The sequence below is a fragment of the Rhinopithecus bieti genome, unplaced genomic scaffold (assembly GCF_001698545.2).
Source record: "Rhinopithecus bieti isolate Rb0 unplaced genomic scaffold, ASM169854v2 scaffold_54056, whole genome shotgun sequence".
Classification (NCBI taxonomy): domain Eukaryota; kingdom Metazoa; phylum Chordata; class Mammalia; order Primates; family Cercopithecidae; genus Rhinopithecus; species Rhinopithecus bieti.
This window is the reverse complement of record NW_016821158.1, coordinates 253,303-275,411: the sequence shown is the minus strand read 5'-3', so window position 1 is coordinate 275,411 and position 22,109 is coordinate 253,303. Positions and strand designations below refer to the sequence as shown.

The following is a 22,109-nucleotide window of genomic DNA, read 5'->3' as shown; positions in this document are numbered from 1 at the left end:
AACGGGATAATGAAGTGGCTACTTAAAGAGCACCGGGAGGGCCGGGCGTGGTGGCTCAAGCCTGTAATCCCAGCACTTTGGGAGGCCGAGGCGGGTGGATCACGAGGTCAGGAGATCAAGACCATCCTGGCTAACATGGTGAAACCCCGTCTCTACTAAAAACACACAAAAAACTAGCTGGGCGAGGTGGCGGGCGCCTGTAGTCCAGCTACTCGGAGGCTGAGCCTGGAGAATGGCGTGAACCCGGGAGGCGGAGCTTGCAGTGAGCCGAGATCACGCCACTACCCCCCAACCGGGGAACCCAGCGAAACTTGTTTCAAAAAAAAAAAAAAAAAAGAGCACTGGGAGACAAGGGTAGAAGGTATAAGAGTGTAAAGCCTGCTCCACTATTCAGAAGTGATTCTGAAGGCAATGGGGAGCCACTGAAGTTTCTAAAGCAAGGCAGGACCATGGTGAGGTGGTATTCTGGAAATCAGGGAGAGACAAAAGAGCTGTGTGGCCTTTCCTCCAAAGCTCTCCTAGGTCATGAATTTCTCATCAACTCTCCCACAGCAAAGCACGCAAAGCCGAAGTAAGCAAAAATAATCTCCATTCGGCCAGGCGCGATGGCTCACGCCTGTAATCCCAGCACTTTGGGAGGCTGAGGCGGGCGGATCACAAGGTCAGGAGATCGAGACCATCCTGGCTAACACGGTGAAACCCCGTCTCTACTAAAAAAATATGAAAATTAGCTGGACATGGTGGTGGGCACCCGTAGTCCCAGCTACTCAGGAGGCTGAGGCAGGAGAATGGCGTGAACCTGGGAGGTGGAGCTTGCAGTGAGCCAAGATTGCGCCACTGCACTCCAGCCTGGGCGAGAGACTCCGTCTCAAAATCATCATTATCTTCAACATCATCATCATCATCATCTCCACTCACCAAGGATCTTTCCTGTACTGCCTTATCACCATCCACAGCCAGCCATCCCTTACCAAAGACATCCTGTGTACAATGGTAGTGCAGGCAGGTGGCTGGCGGCCTCACAGCCTAGCTGCACGACAAGGCCAGACAGTATGCTCTAAGTGCCAAAGGATCTGTACAGAACAGGTAACAGGAGCCTCAGGTGTAGGGCTAAAAACACCATTAAGGAGACACTATCTGAATCAAGCCACAGAAGACATGGTGCAGACCAGGTGACAGTGCCAAGGTGGGGAATCTTCAAGAACTGATAGCAAGGTCCATACACAGGACAAAGCAGGCATCCCACTAGCCAGCACAGGGCTCGTGCGGGGGGAAGATAAATTAGGTAAGGGAGTTAGGGACAAAGCAGGTATCCCACTAGCTAGCACAGGGCTGGTGCAGGTGGGAAAGGGAAATTAGGTAAGGGAGTTAGGCTGATGTATGGGCTTCAACCAATTCAGACAAATATGTATTTGGTCCCTCAGGTAGTGGAGAGCCGAGGGCTCCCGGCTGAGGGCAAGAAAAGCTGGCAGCCTGCTGTTGCTTTATGGTGCACACACACAGCTCTTACAGTCTATAGTCTTAAAAGGGGCAGATAATCGCATCTGCATATTCCTACGGGCAGAGTTCCTGGGCTCGAAGCCATTCTAAATAAGTTGACTAATACTTTTCACATAATAATACGAAGATGGGCGTAGGGCTTTTCTACAAACTTCCTGTAAACCCAAAAGTGCCTAAGAACCTTTTAAAGTTTTCACAAAAACCATATTTAACTGTTTCCTTCAATGTCAAGAAATATTTTATTATTAAAAGGTTACAGACTGAATATAAAATATGAGGTTTGAGTGTGTGTGGACTACAACTTCCACAGCCTCCCAAAGCACCTGGGCATTGGCAGCCACCCAGGACTGTGCTAAGACAATGAACAGAGATGAATCAAAAAGACCCTTCCCTTACAGCTTACCACCCCATGGATTTCACAAAGCAGGCACCAAAACTCTGTGGCAAATTAGTAAAACAGGACCTATTCACATGAAATTTCACTTTAGGGCCATCTGTTATCACCCTGTGCTCAGCATGCTTTTCTGCCCTAGATTTTCTAGAATCATGCTCTAAGGGTATAAATATCTAATCTATAACCTCTGATGTGAAATAAGAACTTAATTTTAATTCTATTTCCCCTCTACATGGCAGTCAATTAAATATTGCTCCTGTGAACAAACTAAAGAGTCCTTTCTCCCTGGATCACACCTACCACGAGAAAAGGTGTGTTGTACTATAAAATGATAAGGCTTCAGACTTTGGTCCATGGTCTAACTCCAAGAACTTCTTTAAAGAACACCTCCTCAAGTAACTGAGGTCACAGGAATGTGAAAACAAGACAGCTGCGTGGACACGAATGGCAGTGTAAGCTGGGAAGCCAAAGAAGAAACATGGAACACTTGGAAACTCTCAGCATTATAATAAACCAGGCGCAGCCATGGCAATTGCTCTACCATGTTAGCTCTTACAAAAATGAATGACGGAAACAACTTGTCATTTTAGTTGCTACTATAAAGACATTTTATTATTTCACAAGCCCTTCATCTTGCAGTAAAATATAGCAGTATACTCTCAAAAGCTTAGGTGTAGATTAACAACACAGAATTAACTGTGTAAGTATACACAAAAGTATACACTTACTCAAGTCTAAGGATAGACATTTTTAAAGCACAGACTCAAATGCACGGCTAATTCCTGTATCGTTTGGCTAGTCCTAACTTACTAGTCCTTACAGACAGAGCAGCTATCGTGAGATTATCGGGAAAGGGTAGCAGCCACTGTGAGATTATCACGATCAGGTTTTTAAACCTTGGCTAAGCCTCACTCACAGACTTGTATGACCTAGCTATGGGAATCAAAGACTGCCAAATATAACTCAATAGTTTCTCTCCCCTTCCTCAATAATTAAGTCCTGAGTCTTAGCTGAATATATGGCCATGGAAAAAGAATCCCAGCCTCTCCTACAGCTGAATGCAGCCATGTGACTGAATTTTGGCCTATGGGATGTAAACTGCCCGTAAGAGAGTGAGCATGGCTCTCTCCTTCCCTTTTCCCTTTCTTGCTTGTTGGAATGTGGAAAATGACAGGAGAAGGAGTCAACAGAATTACTAAGTGGAAGATGTCTGTGGAGGATGACAGCACAAGATGGATGAAGCCATGTCCCTGATGATGATAAAACTGCCACATCAACCCTGGACTGCCTACCTGAACATTTTCATAAGAAAGCAGCTTCTTTGTTTAAACCACTGGTGCATTAGGTTTTCTGTCCCTTGAAAAAGATTTGTGTATCCCTAATACACCATAGCAGACTTCTTCCAGATTCTCTGGACTTTGGACTTTTGTGGATACAATTTCCTCTGCCTGAAACGCTGTTACTACCTCCTGTAACACTGTCTGCTTTCAACGTTCACCTGTGGGCTGAAATGTTACGTTCTCAGGTAACTCTTGCTTGAGCCCTAGGTGAGGTCAAATACACTTGCTACTTATTCCTTATACCTTCCCTTGGTTAACATTCACCATATCTTACAATTGCTGGGTTAATACCTGTCTCTTCCACCACACTACATACTCTTTAAGAGCAAGTATCTGCTTTGTCCACTGTCATCCAAGTGAGTGGCACTCAATATATGCCCAATAAACATTTGCTCAGTGAACAATAATGCCACAACCCCTCAGTGATTTCTGAACCACACCTTAACCTTATGAACTCTACACAAAGTTCTATTTCTGTCAGATCTCATCTCAGAATGTAAACGGTGTTTCTCTCCATTTGCCTTTGCACAAATCTGTAAAGTGCCAACTCCTTGAACAGTTCTGTATGGTTCTTTCCACTACCACTTCATGTTCTCATAATACAGATAGATACTAGAGGGAAGGTGCTACATGTATTCTTGGAAATAAAAAAAAAAGGAGATCTTTCACTAACTAATATGACTTTTTTTTTTTTTTTTTTTTTTTTTGAGACAGAGTCTCGCTCTGTGGACCAGGCTGGAGTGCAGTGGTGCGATCTTGGCTCACTGCAACCTCCCCCTCCTGGGTTCAAGCGATTCTCCCACCTCAGCCTCCCAAGTAGCTGGGATTACAGGCACCCACCACCAGGCCCAGCTAATTTTTGTATTTTTAGTAGAGATGGGGTTTCACCATGTTGGCCAGGCTGGTCTGGAATTCCTGACCTCAGATGATCCTCCCGCCTCAGCCTCCCAAAGTGCTGGGATGACAGGCGTGAGCCACCACACCCGGCCACGACTATTACTTTTAAGGGCTGGGATGCCTTAAAGGCACTTTTTTCATAAGAAACACACAAACTACATTATCTGAATTCTGGCCATGTACAGGAAGACATTCTTAAAATATTTTAAAAGCCTCTGATTTTAAAGTAAACAGAATCGTCTAAAGGCATTACCAATACCTGCTGGTTTACTGCTTTATGTACTCACCCTTTGTGGCCACTGAAGATTCTACATGGTTGGCTGACTCATTTTCACAAATTAAGTACCTTTTTTGTCATACCGTGGAGTTAAAAGAAATAGGATCCCAGGAAGGAGGTAGTGAAACATTAAAAACAAAAAATAGGGTGGGAGTCGGGGGAGAGAGAGCATCAGGAAGAATAGCTAATGGATGCTGGACTTAATACTTGGGTAATGGGATGATCTGTGGAGTAAACCACCATGGCACAAGTTTACCTACGTAACAAATCTGCAAATCCAAATCCTGCACATGTACGCCTGAATTTAAAATAAAAATTGAAAGACAGAAAGAAAGAAAAAAAAAAGCAAGAGATCCAGGTGATAGTCTCAGTTTTACTAATGATTCACTGGGTAACCCTGGATCAGTCTTCTTAACTCGAAGTGAAGTACCCAGTAGGTAACTCCCAAGATGCCTTCCAAGGAAAATATTTTCTTGCCAAATCAATTTGCTCTTAATGATTTAGCAGACATGATCTTGGTGATTATATGAAGAACCGTATAATTTCAAGTATTCACTTGTAATTGTGAAATGACGTAGGAAACCTGGGACTTGCCTATCAGTTTCAGATCCTATGAAGGTTTAAATGAGTCTAACATATAGTTCTTTAAGGGTCTACAAACCAATGTGTATTCTGGGAAAGCTAGTTTTTGCGTCAGGAGGATAGGTTTCAGAATGTGAGCCTTTCCAGTATGTTACTACTGTCTGTCCACACTCATTCGGCGCCCACACTGAATTCCGAAGGTGCTGTGTAAAAACGTGGACAGGACAATATAAAAAATGGTTTTCAGCGCCACTCCTCCTATCCTTACATCTCTTTTCTCTCCAAACTGTTCTAGAACCTGATAAAAGGTCTCCAGAAAGTAGCGTCCATCAACTACACAAAGGTCTGCATTACAACATACAGAGACATCGGGGCTTGTCCAGCCCTTCAGAGCAAGGACGGCCTAATGCAGGCTTTCCAGACCTCTCGCATAGGATAGAGAGAGACAAGCAAACGCCTGGTGAAAAGCTGGAAACACCTCATATGGGTCCCCGCCTGGCCTCTCCAAAGCAAATGCCCACCTCTTCCTTCAGTCCCCCGGGGACGACCGCCCCGCCCCACCCCCGCAGTCGCCCGCCAGCCCTGACCTCCTCGAACTGCTCGCTAGAGCAGCCGGCGCCGCGAGCCTCCAGCAGCTCCCGGAACTGCTCCAGAGTGACAGACTCTTCACCGCGGCCCAGCCGCTCTTCCAGCCAGCGAAACAACGCGCCGCGATGCCTCGACACCAGCGACTCGCAGGGGGGTGTGGGCAGCAACGCAGCGGCAGCCTCTCGCAGCCTGGCCGGCTCCAGCAGCGCCGCGGCTGGCGGTAGCGCTGGAGCCACGAGGCCCGGGCCGGGGGTCGTGCCCGAGACCGCGGCCCAGTCCTGGTGTGGGCCCCAGCCCTCGCCCCCGGCAGCTGCCGCTTCGTCTTCACTGCTGTGACTCGGAGCGTTCCCCATGAGGTCTCCGTCTTGGGCGCCCGGCTCTGCAGCCGCCGCCGCCTCCCCTCCTCGACCTGTCAACCTCCGACAGCAGCCGGCGGGCGGGGACGGGGAGGAGACGACGGCGACGGCGGCGGCGGCTGCGGCTTCCGGCTTCCTGGCCGTCAAGCGACGACTGCTGTCGCAAAGGCGCCGTCACGTAGGTAGCAGGCCTCTACCAACTCACGACAGCTAGGCGGGGAGCACCGCCTCAAAGAGTGCAACCTTGATTTCCCAGAGAACGAGTCTGTCTCGACATCTACGTCATTCCGCAGCCTCTGCTGCCGCCATCTTTGTTGGGGCTGACAACCTGCAAGCCAAGAAGTACGAGAAGAGCCAGGCGCGGTTGGCTCACGCCTGTAATCCCAGCACTTTGGGAGGCCGACACGGGTGGATCATCTGAGGTCAGGAGTTCGAGACCAGCCTGACCAACATGGTGAACCCCTGTCTCTACTAAATACAAAATATTAGCCGGGCGTGGTGGCGCGTGCCTGTAGTCCCAGCTACTCGGGAGGCTGAGGCAGGAGAATCGCTTGAACCCGGGAGGCGGAGGTTGCAGTGAGCCGAGATTGCGCGTCTGCACTCCAGCCTGGGTAACAAGAGCTAAAACTCCGTCTCCAAAAACAAAATAGTACAAGGAAAAAGTCGCAGTCAGACAGCGAGCTTTTCGCCAGAGCCAGGAATACAGACAGAGCGAGCTGAGAGGGAGCGCGCGCACGAGCGGCGAGAGCGAGAGCGCGCGCGCCGATGACGTCACGCTCGGCGTCTCCGCCATCTTGGCTGTAGACAGAGGCGGCAACTTGGGAAGTGCGGTCCGCGTGCAGCCGTATCGATGCTGAGTCTCGGAGGCCGTGGGCTTTTGTTGGGCCTGGCTGTAGCCGCAGCAGCGGTGTTGGCAGCACGGCTTATGGGCTGGTGGGGTCCCCGCGCTGGCTTTCGCCTTTTCATACCGGAGGAGCTGTCTCGCTATCGCGGCCGCCCAGGGGACCCGGGCCTGTACTTGGCGTTGCTCGGCCGCGTCTACGATGTGTCCGCCGGCCGGAGGCACTACGAGCCTGGGTCCCACTATAGCGGCTTCGCAGGTATCAGCGAGGCTGCTCACGCCTTCCCCTCCGCTGGCGCGAGCCGGTAGCCACGTGCGCGTGGTTTGTTCATTATTAATCTATTTCGCCCGCACCCCCCACCCCACCCCACATCCATCAAACCCGCGCGACGGGCGGTTCCGAGCTGCACCATCCTTCTGGGCTCTCTGGCTCTGGCGGGACTGTGGGCCAGCTCTGGCATTCACCACCGCCCTGCATGACTTCTATTGGAGAAACATGTCTTCTCTCTCGGTAACCATTACCCACCGTCGGAAGCCGAGGATACGGGCTGTGTGCCAGACTTCTGTGGGGGCTCTCAAGGCACAGATAAATGAGATCCCGCCCCGCCCCTACCCTCACAGTTTCCTTACTAATTCCAACCATCTCTTCATTATGCCCGGGTCCGAGATAATCTGTCTTGCCCCCACCCCTTAGCGGAGTGTTTTCAAGGTTCATCCCTGGTTTATGAGCATGCATCAATACTTTATTTCTTTATGGCCGTCATATGGTACATTTGGTCAGAGTCATTCCTGCTTCTAGTACAGATGCACCTGTTTGCTTTCCTTAGAAAAGATTACGAGGTTACGGCACAGAAAAGGGGTCCAGTCACCTTTACAGTCCTTCATATGTAGAACAAAGCTGTACATATGTTAGGCCTCAAGGAACGTTTGTCAAATTAAGTTTATGTTGGTGTCCCTGTTTTACAGCTGAGGGGATTAAAGGATGTGATTTGCCTAAAACACTCACACCTGAGTACTGACAGAACATGGACTTGGACCACCACCCTAGTGCTTTTTTTACAGATGTTGCCTTGCCAGCCAGCGAGACTGACCTCCAAAATTTAAAAAGAAAAAAAAGTGCAGGCCGGGCGCGGTGGCTCAAGCCTGTAATCCGAGCACTTTGGGAGGCTGAGACGGGCGGATCACGAGGTCAGGAGATCGAGACCATCCTGGCTAACACGGTGAAACCCCGTCTCTACTAAAAAAATACAAAAAAAAAAAAAAAAAAAAAAAAAAAAAAACTAGCCAGGCGACGTGGCAGGCGCCTGTAGTCCCAGCTACTCGGGAGGCTGAGGCAGGAGAATGGCGTAAACCCGGGAGGCGGAGCTTGCAGTGAGCTGAGATCGGGCCACTGCACTCCAGCCTGGGTGACAACGAGACTCCGTCTCAAAAAAAAAAGAAAAAGAAAAGAAAAAAAAGTGCAGGGCAGGCCCAAGATCAGCTACTAGGCTGATATTAAAGAAGCATTTTCCACTTGTCATTATCTTAGGGGAGTTGGGAAGCTGCCTCTAGCACTTAAAATACAAGCCAGTTCCCTCTGTCTAGGGAGTACTTCAGAAATACAAGGGTTGACAGAAAAGGAATGAAGTCCAGTCGGTCTCACAAAGCCCTGAGATAGTCCAGCAGGGGAAGAGACTTAGGGCTACACAGTGAGTGAGAAGCAGAGCTGGGACTGGGATCAAAGTGAAGGCAGTTTTCGTTGCGCTGCCCTATCCCGTGCTGTTGGAGACGTCGTTGGATGTTTGCACAAGTGTGGGCATAAAACCTTCGATTTCTGGAGTGCTTTTCTTTTCCTTTTTTTTTTTTTTTGAGATGGAGTCTCACTCTTGTCACCCAGGCTGGAGTGCAGTGGCGTGATCTCGGCTCACTGCAACCTCCGCCTCCCAAGCTCAAGCGATCCTCCCACTTCAGCCTGCCAAGTAGCTGGGACCATAGGTGTGCACCACCATGCCCAGCTAATTTTTGTATTTTTTGTAGAGATGGGTCGTCACCATGTTGACCAGGCTGGTCTTGAACTCCGGAGCTCAAGTGCTCCACCCGCCTCAGCCTCCCAAAGTGCTGGGATTACAGGTGTAAGCCACTGCATCCAGCCTTTTTGTTTGTTTGAGACAAACTGGTTCTGTAGCCCAGGTTGGAGTGCGGTGGTGCCATCTTGGCTCACTGCAACCTCCACCTCCTGGATTCAGTGTTCTTGTGCCCCACCCTCCCGAGGAGCTGGGATTACAGGTGTGCGCCACCACGTCTGGCTAATTTTTGTATTTTTAGTAGAGATGGGGTTTCGCCATGTTGGCCAGGCTGGACTGGAAATCCTGGCCTCAAGTGATCCATCTGCCTCGGTCTCCCACAGTGCTGGGATTACAGGTGTTAGCCAAAATTCAGTGCTGTTTGTTTGTTTTGAGACGGAGTCTCACTCTGTCGCCCAGGCTGGAGTGCAGGGGTGCGATCTCGGCTCACTGCAAGCTCCACCTCCCAGGTTCATACCATTCTCCTGCCTCAGCCTCCCGAGTGGCTGGGACTACAGGCGCCCGCCACCACGCCCAGCTAATTTTTTGTATTTTTAGTAGACATGGGGTTTCACCGTGTTAGCTAGGTTGGTGTCGATCTCCTGACCTCGTGATTCGCCCACCTCAGCCTCCCAAAGTGCTGGGATTACAGGCGTTTGGCACCGTGCCCAGCCCAGTTTTTTTTTTTTTTTTAATATAACCAGAAACTTGTAAAAATGTCACCACTAATTCTAGAACATTTTCATCACCCCAGAAAGAAACTTCTTATCTATTAGCAGTCATTCCTCATTCCTTCCTTTGCCAACCACTGTCTACTTTTTTTTTCTGTTGATTGGCCTATTCTGGGCATTTCATGGAGTCATACATGTGGCCTTTTGAGTCTGGTTTCTTTCACTTAGCATAATGTTTTCAGGGTTCATCCATGGTGTATCAGCATGTAGCTGTACTTTATTCCTTTATGACTGAATAATATTCTATAGATATTATAATTCGAATAATATAGGTATACCACATTTTATCAGTTGATGGATTTTTGGTTTCTTTCTACCTTTTTGCCTGTTATAAATAATGCTGCTATGAACATTCATGTACAAATGTTTGTGTGAGCTGGGCACAGTGGTGTGTGCCTCTAGTCTCAGCTCCTTGGGAGGCGGAGGCAGGAGACTCGCTTGAACCACGGAGGCAGATGTTGCAGTGAGCATTTCTGCACTCCAGCCTGGGTGACAGAGTGAGACTCTTACCTAAAAAAAAAAAAAAAAAAAAAAAAAAAAAAAAAAAATCAATGTATTTCATTAATTTGATACTTACTGGGAATTTACTAAAGATCAGGTGCTGTACCAGACGCTGGGGAATCCGTAGTAGATGAGTTTGGTGTGTTCTTACCTGATAAAACTTACTAGTAGAAAAGACAGACATTAAATAGATATTACACAATTAATGTATTGTTTTTGTGAAAAGTGTTAAAAGTACTGGTGTTACCAGAGGCTGTAACCGATTCGAAGAGGAGGAGAGAGGAAGGGAGCAAAGTGAACATTAAAGAAGGTGGCAGTGGCCGGGTGCGGTGGCTCACGCCTGTAATCCCGGCACTTTGGGAGGCCGAGGTGGGCGGATCACCTGAGGTCGGGAGTTCAAAACCAGCCTGACCAACCTGGAGAAACCCTGTCTCTACTAAAAATACAAAATTGGGAGACCGAGGTGGGCGGATCACAGGGTCAGGAGATCGAGACCATCCTGGCTAACATGGTGAAACCCCGTTTCTACTAAAAATACAAAAAAATTAGCCGGGCATGGTGGTGGACGCCTGTAGTCCCAGCTACTTGGGAGGCTGAGGCAGGAGACTGGCTTGAACCCAGGAGGTGAAGGTTGCACTGAGCTGTGATTGCACCATTGCAGTCCAGCCTGGGCAATAGAACGAGACTCAGTCTCAAAAAAAAAAAAAAAAAACTGCATTCCCCAGGCTCGGTGCGGTGGCTCACACCTGTAATCCCAGCACTTTGGGAGGCCAAGGCAGGCAGATCACCTGAGGTCAGGAGTTCCACACCAGCCTGACCCACATGATGAAACCCCATCTGTACTAAAAATACAGAAAATAGCCAGGCATGTTGGCGTGTGCCTGTAGTACCAGCTACTCGGGAGGCTGAGGCAGGCAAATCGCTTAAACCCTTGAGGCGAACGTTGCAGTGAGCCAAGATTGTGCCTTTGCACTCCAGCCTGGGCGACAAGAGTGAAATTCTGTCTCACACGCACACACAAAAAGAACTGCATTCCGGGATTGAGCAACTGTTTGGCATTTACTGAGACAGGCAGTACTGGAGTAGATACAGGTTTCCTAGCTGTGAGGGTGCTGATAATCATGAGTTCAATGTGGACCTTTTTTTTTTTTTTTAAGAGAGATGGGGTCTGGCCGGGCGCGGTGGCTCAAGCCTGTAATCCCAGCACTTTGGGAGGCCGAGACGGGTGGATCACGAGGTCAGGAGATCGAGACCATCCTGGCTAACACGGTGAAACCCCGTCTCTACTAAAATACAAAAAACTAGCCGGGCGAGGTGGCGGCGCCTGTAGTCCCAGCTACTCGGGAGGCTGAGGCAGGAGAATGGCGTGAACCCGGGAGGCGGAGCTTGCAGTGAGCTGAGATCTGGCCACTGCACTCCAGCCTGGGTGACAGAGTGAGACTCCGTCTCAAAAAAAAAAAAAGAGAGAGAGATGGGGTCTCATCCTGTCACCCACAAGCTGGAATGCAGTGGCATGGTCATAGCTCAAACCCCTGGGCTCAAGCAGTCCTCCTTATTCGGCTTCTTGAGGAGCTGGGATTATGAGCATGAGCCACCATGCCCAGCCAGTGTGAACATTTTGATCTTGTGATGTCTGTGAGACATCTAAGTGGTGTTGGATATACAGGTGTGAGCCTTGGCAGGCATCTGAGCTGAAGATACAGATGTGGCTATCTTTGCCTGCACATGGGCTTTGAAACCACAGGTATGGATAAGATTGTCAAGTGCGACGGTGTGGATGGTAATTGACCCCGAAGGCTGGTAGACAATGAGGAACTGGAGAAGTAGGAGGAAAACCAGGCCAAGGGAAGCGGTCAGCTGTGTTAAATATTGCCGAAGGTAAATGAAAGAATGTGATTGATGCCAAAGAGATGTGTGTCCAAGGTCTAGGAGCATCTGTCACGGAGGAGGTGGTGGGGACCCCATTTCCCTGGGGACGAGGAGTGGGGCTTGTCAAGAGACGTTTCTCAGAAAACAGATTCTTTCCGGGTGCGGTGACTCACACCTGTAATCCCAGCACTTTGGGGGGCTGAGGTGGGCGGATCACCTGAGGTCAGAACCAGCCTGGCCACCATGGTGAAACCCCATCTCTACTAAAAACACATAAAAAGTAGCCGGGCATAGTGGTGGGCGCCTGTAATCCCAGCTACTCTGGAGGCTGAGGCAGGAGAATCACTTGAACCCGGAAAGTGGAAGTTGCAGTGGGCTGAGATCATGCCACTGCACGCCTGAGCAACAGAGCGAGACTGTCTCAGAAAAAAAAAAAAAGAAAAGAAAGAAAGAAAATAGATTCTTGAGTGGGGATAGTGTCAGTCATTTACAACTGGATCTGATGGAAACTTCTCTCTTTCAGGCCGAGATGCATCCAGAGCCTTTGTGACCGGAGACTATTCTGAAGCAGGCCTTGTGGATGATATATCTGATTTGTCATCTACTGAGATGCTAACACTTCAAAATTGGCTTTCATTCTATGAGAAGAATTATGTATGTGTTGGTAAGTAGTCCACAGGTCATACATTTCATTGGATTGTCTGCAGTGTTTTTAGGGGGCTGAGATTTTGTAGGGATTGGGCTCTAGGTTAAAATCTGAAAAACAGCCATGGATTTGTTTTGCTTCAAATTCTGGTTGTTAGAATAGGGATGAGACACCCAGAAGGAGATGGATGGGCACCTGCTTCCGCCCCTCTTAGTCTTGGGAGAGGATTACTAAGCTGTTTGTTTTGGCCTCAGTTTCACCACAGCCAGTGACTGCTGGCACCGTCCTTGAACTACCAGCTCCAGAAGGACGGCTTCCCTGTCTCACTGTGCTCCATGCACCCGGCTTCAGCAGACGGCCAGAAAGGCTTGGAGCCTAAATTTATGTTTCAACAAATCCCCTTTGATTTGGTCCTCTAGGAGGAGACAGACTTCCCGAGTGAGCTGTCTCCCGGGGGTAGTGATGCTAGTCAATCCGCTGTGTAGGGGACTGCACTTGCTACTTACTGGCGCTGCGTGAGGGACTTGCTTCTCAATGAAAAGACACCAAACTGTGTTCTGAAGCGGTGTTCGAGACTCCGAACACCAGGCCGGGCGCGGCGGCTCACGCCTGTCATCCCAGCACTTTGGGAGGCCGAGGCGGGCGGATCACTTGAGGTCAGGAGTTCAAGACCATCCTGGCCAACACGGTGAAACCCCGTCTCTACTAAAAAATAAAAAAATTACCCGGGTGTGGTGGCGGGCGCCTGTAGTCCCAGCTACTCAGGAGGCTGAGGCAGGAGAATCGCTTGAACCCAGGAGGCGGAGGTTGCAGGGAGCCGAGATCGCACCACTGCACTCCAGCCTCAATGAAAGACAATAAACACTAGATTGCTTCACAAGTACGGACACGTGGGATGGTTGTAGCCCTTTCTCCCATGTGTCTGCAGCCCCCGCCCCTCACGAGTCCTACTTGGACACGACTGGCTTCCTGAGGAACACCAGCGTCACTCTACCATCGAAACAGGCCTAACTTGGAAGAATTCTTTCCTTAATGCCTCTGAATTTCTGCTTCTGTCATCACTGCTTGAGTTACCTTTTCTGAGAACCCTGGCATTTTTATTAACACCTCGGCTCCCGCCACATCCAATCAGTCAAGGCTTTTTCATAATATCTAAAGTTTGTGTCTGTCCATTGTGGGCCTCTGCAGCACGCCTTCCTTCATTTTCCCAGTCTGCCCAAGATCAGTTTTGAGACCACAACCCTGTCTACCATTGAAAGCACTGACCTCTACTCACCTGCGCTTCAGAGGGCTGGCTTCTTCCCTTTCCCAGTGAAGTTGCCAAACCAAGGTTGAAACATTACTGGGTTAATAAATAAAAGAACACCCAATAGAAAAGAATGAGAGCCAGAAGCGGTGGCTCACGCCTGTAATCCTAACACTTTGGGAGTCCGAGGTGGGCAGATCACCTGAGGTCAGGAGTTCAAGACCAGCTTGGCCAATGTGGTGAAACCCCATCTCTACTAAAATACAAAAATTAGCCAGGCGTGGTGGCGGGTGCCTGTAACCCCAGCTACTCAGGAGGCTGAGATGGGAGAATTGCTTGAACCCGGAAGATGGAGGTTGCAGTGAGCCAAGATTGCACCACTGCACTCCAGCCTGGGTGGCTGAATGAGACTCCGTCTCAAAAAAAAAAAAAAAAAAAAAAAAAAGAAAAAGAATAAGAATGGAGTCCAGACTGGTAGCTCATGCCTGTAATCCCAGCACTTTGGGAGGCCGAGGTGGTTGGATCAGTTGAGGTCAGGAGTTCAAGACCAGCCTGACCAACATGGCAAAACCATGTCTCTACTAAAAATACAAAAAATTAGCAGGGTGTGGTGGCACATGCCTGTAATCCCAGCTACTCTGGAGGCTGAAGCATGAGAATCACTTGAACCTGGAAGGCAGAGGTTGCAATAAGCCAAGATCACGTCACTGCATTCCACCCTGGGTGACGGAGTGAGACCTTGTCTCAAAAAAACAAGAAAAACAAAAAAAACCAGAGTCCTGTAAATGGGCAAAGAATGCCAGGCCAAATACTTCATACTAAGATTTGGGAGCACACTAGAAGTGTTCTGGATGTGTTTGGTGTGGCAGGTGAACTGTTCTTGTCTGAATGATGTAAAATGTGTTGAGGATGGGGTGGGGCATGTGGTGGGAAATGCCTCAGAAGGAATTTAGTTGATGTCAGGATCTTATTGAATACCTACTATTCATAAGTTAAAGTTTAGATCTCAGGGGGACCAGGGATGAATTGAGTCTAGTTCCTGCCCCTGTTAGCTCATTCTGTAGGATAGGGGCCATGTTAGGCTCTTTCAGGTTACCAGTAACCCTGAGGATACATCAGTGGATGGTTTATTGTAAGGGTACATACTGAAGTGAGGACAGCCAGGAAGCCATCTTGGCAGCCAACATGGCCAGGCCTCAAGGGAAAACAAGATGGCCTTGGTTATGCTGTGGATACAGGATTGGCTTGGAGACGCAGCCACTGGTGATCACCATTCTCATGACACAGCTTCTAGAACTCCTCCTCTGTTGCCTCTGCTACTACTGTCCTCTCTTTGGGTCTCATGTCAGAAACTCAACCAAGACAGGCTTGTCACCATATAACACAGACACCCCAAACCCCACAGTGGGACGTTCTGTGCCAGGCCAGCTCATAGACTGCAGGCCTGTGATTCGGGCCCTGATTCCTTTCTTCATTCATCTAATACGTATTTAAAATAATACGTATTTAAAAGGAATGCTCTATGCTAAGCTGTTTTATTTATTTATTTGTATATTTTTTGAGATTGAGTTTTGCTCTGTCATCCAGACTGGAGTGCAGTGGCGCGATCTTGGCTCACTGCAGCCTCCCACTCCTGGGTTCAAGCAGTTCTCCTGCCTCAGCCTCCCGGGTAACTGGGATTATAGGTATGCGCCACCACACCCGGCAAATTTTTATTTTTCGTAGAGACGGGGTTTCACCATGTTGGCCAGGCTGGTCTCGAACTCCTGACCCCAAGTGATCTGCCCGGCTCGGCCTCCCAAAGTGCTGGGATTCCAGATGTGAGCCACCGCACCCGGCGCTAGCTGTTCTGAGCACTGGGCCTCACTAGTAGAGAGAGGTATCATAAGCAAGTAAACAGATTGAACAACTCCAGATAGGACCATGAGCCAGACTGTGATGCAACACGTGCGGGAATTCTGGCTCCTTTAGAGCAGGTGCTCAGGGCTGGCTTCTTGGAGAAAAGGACCGTTAAGCTGAGACTGGGCAGGTGAGTGGGAGGCAGCCACACCGAGACCTGAGGAGAGTGTCCCGGGTCAGGGAAGAGCAGTGCCAAAGGTGGGGAGTGGGAAAGTACAGCCAAGACATAGAAAGGAAGCCCGTGTGCTGGAGCCCCCAGTGAACGAGGGGGGGACGTAGCTTGTAAGCGGCTGAAGAAGCAAATCAGTTAAATGGTTAACAGGGCCTTAGAGGCCTTGATAAGAAATTTGCATTTTTGTCTGTCCGCTTTAGGAAGCCATTGAAAGGTTTTACTCAGGCGTCGGAGTGCCACGGTATGATTCATGTTTTGAAAAGATCCCCTAGTTGTTTTATGGACAGAGGGCTCTAGGAGGGCACGAGCTGAGGCACAGAGGGCAGTTAGGAGGCCAGTGCTACGGTCCGTGCTTTGGAGGAGGGTGATGGCGGTGGTGAGTTGGGGCACAGAGGGCAGTTAGGAGGCCAGTGCTACGGTCCGTGCTTTGCAGGAGGGTGATGGCGGTGGTGAGTTGGGGCACAGAGGGCAGTTAGGAGGCCAGTGCTACGGTCCGTGCTTTGCAGGAGGGTGATGGCGGTGGTGAGTTGGGGCACAGAGGGCAGTTAGGAGGCCAGTGCTACGGTCCGTGCTTTGGAGGAGGGTGATGGCAGTGGGAATGGAAAGGAGTCAACAGAATCAGGATCTGTTCAGAGGTAGGACTGACAAGGTTTTCTGATGGATCCGACAGCAAGGGAGCATGATGTGGATATAGAGGAGGAGGAGTCAGGCTCCTAGTCTGGGTCACAGCCTAGAGGCAACATGGATTTGGGAAAGTCAGGGAGGGCGTTGGACTTGAGAGATGAGCTGAGTCTCAGATGCGCTAAACATATGCGCCACTAGAATCGAAGGTAAAAGCTAGTTCTTAGGGGTTGTTCCCTCCTTGGTTGCACCTCCCTCAAGTGCTTCCTTTCTGCTTCTCTTGCCTTGTGGCAGGTGCTGCCTCTGAAGGCCATTTGTACCTCAGGACTGGGCTACGTTAGGACCCTGCCCTGAGAGAACTGACCTGTTTTTCCTTCTGGCCTGTAGGCTGGTGGACCACTTGCCGGCTGCTGCCATAGCTTAGACTTTTACAAATTCTGACAGGCACTTTAAAGCTGGGCACAGTGTGGCTCCCACCTGCACCCCCATCTACTCAAGAAGCTGAGGTGGGAGGATTGCTTGAGCCCAGAAGTTCAAGGTATAATGAGCTATGTTCATGCCTGTGAATAGCCACTACACTCCAGCCTGAGCAATAGAGCCAGACTCATCTCTAAGGAAACATTCGGATAGGCATTTTAAAGGAAAACCAGTTTTTACTCACTTACATCCCCTGAGGGACACAGCCAAAAGAGAGCAATGGAGGGGAGAGCATGGGCTTAGAGCCAGATTAATTCACTAGCTTTGTAGACTGCCCCAAGTTATTTAGCTTGCCAGTCTCTCCTACAAATAAGGGAACAATTATTTCTCTCATAGGTTTGTTGGGAGGAGTAAAAAAATATTGGTGGCCAGGAGCAGTGGTTCACGCCTGTAATCCCAGCACTTTGGGAGGCCTAGGCAGGTGGATCACCTGAGGTCGGGAGTTCGAGTCCAGCCTGGCCAACATGGAGAAACCCGTCTCTACTAAAAATACAAAAAATTAGCTGGGCGTGGTGGCGCATGCCAGTAATCCCAGCCACTCGGGAGGCTGAGGCAGGAGAATCGCTTGAACCCGGGAGGCGGAGGTTGTGGTGAGCTGAGAGCGCGCCACTGCACTCCAGCCTGGGCAACAAGAACGAAACTCCGTCTCAAAAAAAAATACATATATATATACACACACATATATACACATATATATACACATAGCTAAATATACATAGATATACATATATATAAAATAAAGTGCTAGTATAGTGTCAGACATTGAGTTCAATAAATGATCTGTATAAAGCAAAATAATTTGATGTTGGAGAAAATGGAGCTGCAAAAATATTAGCCTGCCTGGGCATGGTGGCTCATGCCTGTAATCCCAGCACTTTGAGAGGCTGAGGTGGGAGGATTACTTGGGCCCAGGAGTTCAAGACTAGCCTGGTCAAACAGAGTGAGACCCTGTCTCTATTATAATAAACATGTTAGCCAATAAGCCGTTCATTCATCAAACATTAGTTGAATACCCACTGTGTGCTCTAAGCACACTGAAGCATCGAGAAATGAATCACACATGGTTCTGCCCTCAGGGAAGCATTGTCTGGAAGTGAGAAAGATTTGATAGTTTCTGTAATAAAGGGCTCTACAGCTAGAACAGGGATGCAGTTATGCGGGGTGTTCTAGGATGTTGAGAGGTTGGTATGCAAGGCACCAGGAGTCCCTGCAATAGAAGTTCTTAATAAACGCACACCAGCAGGACTGAAGTCAGAAACCCTGGGAACTTGTGCCTTCCCACACCTGCCTCAGTAGTTAAGTATCTATTCACTCTCACCCTCACTCTCACTCATACCTACCTTCCTGTCATCACAGGAAGGGTGATAGGACGCTTCTACGGAGAGGATGGGCTGCCTACCCCGGCACTGACCCAGGTAGAAGCCATGATCACCAGAGGCTTGGAGGCAAACAAACTAGAACTGCAAGAGAAGCAGACATTCCCGCCGTGCAACGCAGAGTGGAGCTCAGCCAGGGGCAGTCGGCTCTGGTGCTCCCAGAAGAGGTAAGCAGGCTCCCCTTCTGCTCCTTTCTGCCTGTCCCAAATCCAGCTCCTAGGCCGTCCTGCCTGCGGTATTCAGTGACTTCAGGGAATTGATTGTTAACCCCTGCTTTTTCAAACTACTGATAACAATTCTCAACTTTGGCTGCCTATTAGATCTTCTGGGGAACTGCCAAATAATGGATGGTCAGACCTCACTCCACTCAACTGAATGGGTTGAGACTTGGACTTGAGGCCTGGGCATCTTTCTATTTTTCCCCAATTCTCCAAAGATCCTGCTGACACAACCTCAGCCTGGGAGTGAGAAGGCACAAGCAGGATTTCTTGCTTTCTTTGGCCTGTTCAGCCATCCACTGGCGTTGGTTTCCTGTTTGACAGCACAAATCATGCCTGTCTATAGGAGAGAGGGACGAGGAGGTGGGGAGGGTACATGCAGTGATGGCTTCAACTGCTGTCTTAAAAACAATGTGAGCCGGGCGCGGTAGCACACCTGTGGTCCTGGCTACTTGGGAGACTGAGGCAGGCAGGTCTCTTGAGCTCAGGAGTTGGAGTCCAGCCTGGGCAACATAAAAAAACAATAACAAACAAACAAACCACTGCACATTCGGAGTTCTCAGCCTTAACTGAGGGGAGCACGGGCAACAGTAGCAGAAGGAAAGCTCCTTCCCTCCTGGCCACTAGCTGTGAAGAGACACCTTCTCCAGTGTCATCATCTCAAGAAAGGGGACTGTGAGAACCTGGCCTGCTCACTTGATGGAGAGAAGCGAAGATAGGCGTGGGCCTTCCTGTGGCACAGGTCTGAATGCAGGTGGCCTCAGAGGGCCCTGCTCCTCCGGAGGAGACTCCAGGAGGCCTGCATGCGTTCAGATGCTTGACTTTGCTCCCTTGGGACCCGCCTCCTTTTCCCTCCCCATAGCCCTCCCCTCTGTCTGCTGAACCTCTTCTTGCTTTCATGACTGAGGAATTCAGGATCTGCCTTCCCCACAAAACCCTTCCGGGGCCACCCTCGTGAACTGAGGGGCCCTATCCCTGTGCCTCAGCTCAGTTTGTTGTTTTCTATTCACCTGTGTGCATCTCCCATTAGACTGAGAGGAGCAAGCACTGAAGGCAGGGACGAGGTGTGGAGTAAGGATCACCAGTGATGGGATGGAGGCTGGGTGGAAGAGGGAGGCATTTGGGTGACAGCCTTATTTGTGGTAAGCTAGAAGTAGGATGTTTTCTCACTGGGTGGCAGTTTGTCTGACAGGAGGCACCGGAAACTGTCTGAGGCATCAGTTCCAAGAACCTCAGTTTCTTTTTTACAAGGCCTGTGAGTCCATCAGAGACTGAACCCGGTACCCTGAGATGGGCTAGGTCCCTCTGCCCAAGATAGGAGGTTGCTCAGCTTATGTTGGGCCAGAGCTGAATCCTCCATGTCTGAAGCCTGGTGCCATCAAGGACTGGACCTGTGGGGGACAGGACAGCTTGCAGCTACACCCTATGCCAAGGGCTTCCCAGAGAAGGCCAACCCAGGTGACCAAGGGCCAGTGGCCAATTGCCCACCCCTACCCAAGTGCCCCAGAGAAGAAGGTGAAGACCTGGCCTGCGCGGGGTTGTAGTGGGGGAAGGAAGAGGACGGTCACACCCAGACACTGCTTCTGAGAAACTCACAGGCCAGCAGGGGAAGCCCTTTCACAGCTGTTGCCACCAGTGCAGGAACGTGGTGCTGCCTCCTAAGAAGGGGCAGGGCAGGGGCTGGGGAGCACAGTGAAAGGAACCATGGACTGTGCCCTTGGCTTGGGGAAGGTGGTGGTGGTCCTGCAGGGGAAGCTGGAGGAAGTTAGGGGAGAGCATGAAGGCTCAGGGGCTGAGCGCTGTAGCCTGCTGTCTTGGAAACACTCCGGTAGGCTTCTGCTTTTCCTAAGGCCTGGCTCACTGCTTCCTGCTCTCCCCTTCCCAGAGACTCATGAGTTCTCACACTTAAGAAGTCCTCTTTCTGTCTGTCCTTAGTGGAGGCGTGAGCAGAGACTGGATTGGTGTCCCCAGGAAGCTGTATAAGCCAGGTGCTAAGGAGCCCCGCTGCGTGTGTGTGAGAACCACTGGCCCCCCTAGTGACCAGATGCCGGACAACCCACCACACAGAAATCGTGGGGACCTGGACCACCCAAACTTGGCGGAGTACACAGGCTGCCCACCTCTAGCCATCACATGCTCCTTCCCACTCTAAGCTGTAGCCTTTTCTGTTGATAACACACAGAGAGCTCTGCCGAGAACCTGAGTAGGCCCTTGACACCTGTGTGCCCTGGGATGCCCCCTGGCGCAAATCAGGAGGGTCTGGAAGGACTCTGGCTATATTCTGCAAATGTGGCTCATGCCCCTCACTGTGGCTCAGCATTGTGGTGCCTGAGGGACAGCCAGCCACCTGCCCAGTACTGGTCAGCGTTTCACCACTATTCTCCTTGACCTACTGGGCATCTTCCTCAGAGCCCTCAGATACCAATGGGCGCAAATATGACCGACTCCATTTCCACTTGAATTTACAACCAAAAGCCTGCTGGGTTGATTACATCTGGGCCAACGCAGTAAGAGGCAATAACAAATTAGCATGGGTTGATTCTGGACTTGGAAAAGCTTTTGCTTGTATGGATACGGCAAATCCAGATGTCTCTGAACAAAGCAACAATTTAAAGCAACGACATTTTCTCTCCTTTAAGCCCTTAAAATCAGGTGTGGTGTGTTTTCAAAGGCAGAAGTCTGCATTTTGAGCAAAAGGTGGTTTCCCAGCTCTTACAAGGTAACTGGTTAGCACGACATTAAAGTGTGGGCAGGGCTGCAAACTGAAGGGGGCTGGGCTTGCTGCTTGTCCAGTGGTTTGTATTTCCAGGGTCATCTCTAACCCCTACACTTGGCAAATGTCGTACCTGTTACCTCTTGACTATTTGTCAAGGTAGATGGGGGCAAGGAGTGTTCCTCCTTCAGACAGAAGTGGGACCAGCACTACCACAGACAGCACCATGGCCTCTGTGCATCACCCCATCAGAGCCTCCACCCAGCATCCTCTAGCTTCCGCTCTCTCTGTCACTGTCTCCTTTTTCTCCATCATTCATTTCACTAAATCGCTTTCCAGATTCACAGACTAGAAAGTGGAGGCTGCCCCTGCTCCACTGGCAGACCCGTGCTCACTGCCCTATGGCCACAGCTGTTCCTTACGCTTGGGCTCCAGCTCATGGCTCCTTTGGCCTGCCCCCCGCCATCTTTCTCACCTGCCCCTCTTGTACCTTAACCTCTCCCCACCTCCTGGATCTTACCCCAGGCGTGCATTCAACAGCCCATTTCTCTCATGTAACCCCTCAGCGCCACAGCTGTGGCTTGTACTAGCTTTGCTTTTCAGCCCCGTGTGCTCCAACAACCAGGACAAATTCTGCACTGGCACATTCCATGGTCACAGCCGGTTCTTACCTGAGCTTCATCACACTGGACACTGGACCGTGGGGTCCTCCATGAAACCCTCGCTGGGCTTCGTCCTGCTTCTCTTTCTCCCTCTGCCCATTCCTTCTTCATTGCCTTGAGAACCCCGTTTTGCCTCCACAAACCCCTTCCCATTGGCTCCT

The 22,109-nt window shown here is 50.0% G+C and overlaps 2 protein-coding genes across 5 annotated transcripts in view; one reads left to right on the top strand and one right to left on the bottom strand.

The window, feature by feature from the left end:
• The window catches only part of ZZEF1 (zinc finger ZZ-type and EF-hand domain containing 1), a 147,380-nt gene extending 141,319 nt beyond the window's left edge, over nucleotides 1-6,061 (bottom strand). The window contains exon 1 of one of the 2 annotated variants that reach the window (XM_017860195.1): nucleotides 5,578-6,061. In XM_017860195.1, the coding sequence (XP_017715684.1) occupies nucleotides 5,578-5,931 (354 nt within the window). In that variant the 5' untranslated portion in view covers nucleotides 5,932-6,061. The remainder of the gene's footprint in view (nucleotides 1-5,577) is intronic. The other variant, XM_017860196.1, reaches the window with a different exon arrangement.
• Nucleotides 6,062-6,064: 3 nt separating this feature from the next.
• On the top strand, nucleotides 6,065-21,337 carry CYB5D2 (cytochrome b5 domain containing 2). 3 transcript variants are annotated; one of them, XM_017860198.1, is made up of 4 exons: nucleotides 6,065-6,356; nucleotides 12,442-12,582; nucleotides 18,336-18,522; nucleotides 20,509-21,337. In XM_017860198.1, exons 2-4 carry the CDS (start codon nucleotides 12,528-12,530, stop codon nucleotides 20,723-20,725), a joined length of 459 nt encoding a protein of 152 aa, XP_017715687.1. In that variant the 5' UTR covers nucleotides 6,065-6,356; nucleotides 12,442-12,527; the 3' UTR covers nucleotides 20,726-21,337. The 3 variants fall into 3 exon arrangements, with proteins under 3 accessions (XP_017715687.1, XP_017715686.1, XP_017715688.1); XM_017860197.1 differs by having other exon boundaries at nucleotides 6,210-7,034; XM_017860199.1 differs by lacking the exon at nucleotides 6,065-6,356 and adding an exon at nucleotides 11,586-11,927.
• Nucleotides 21,338-22,109: the final 772 nt, after the last annotated feature.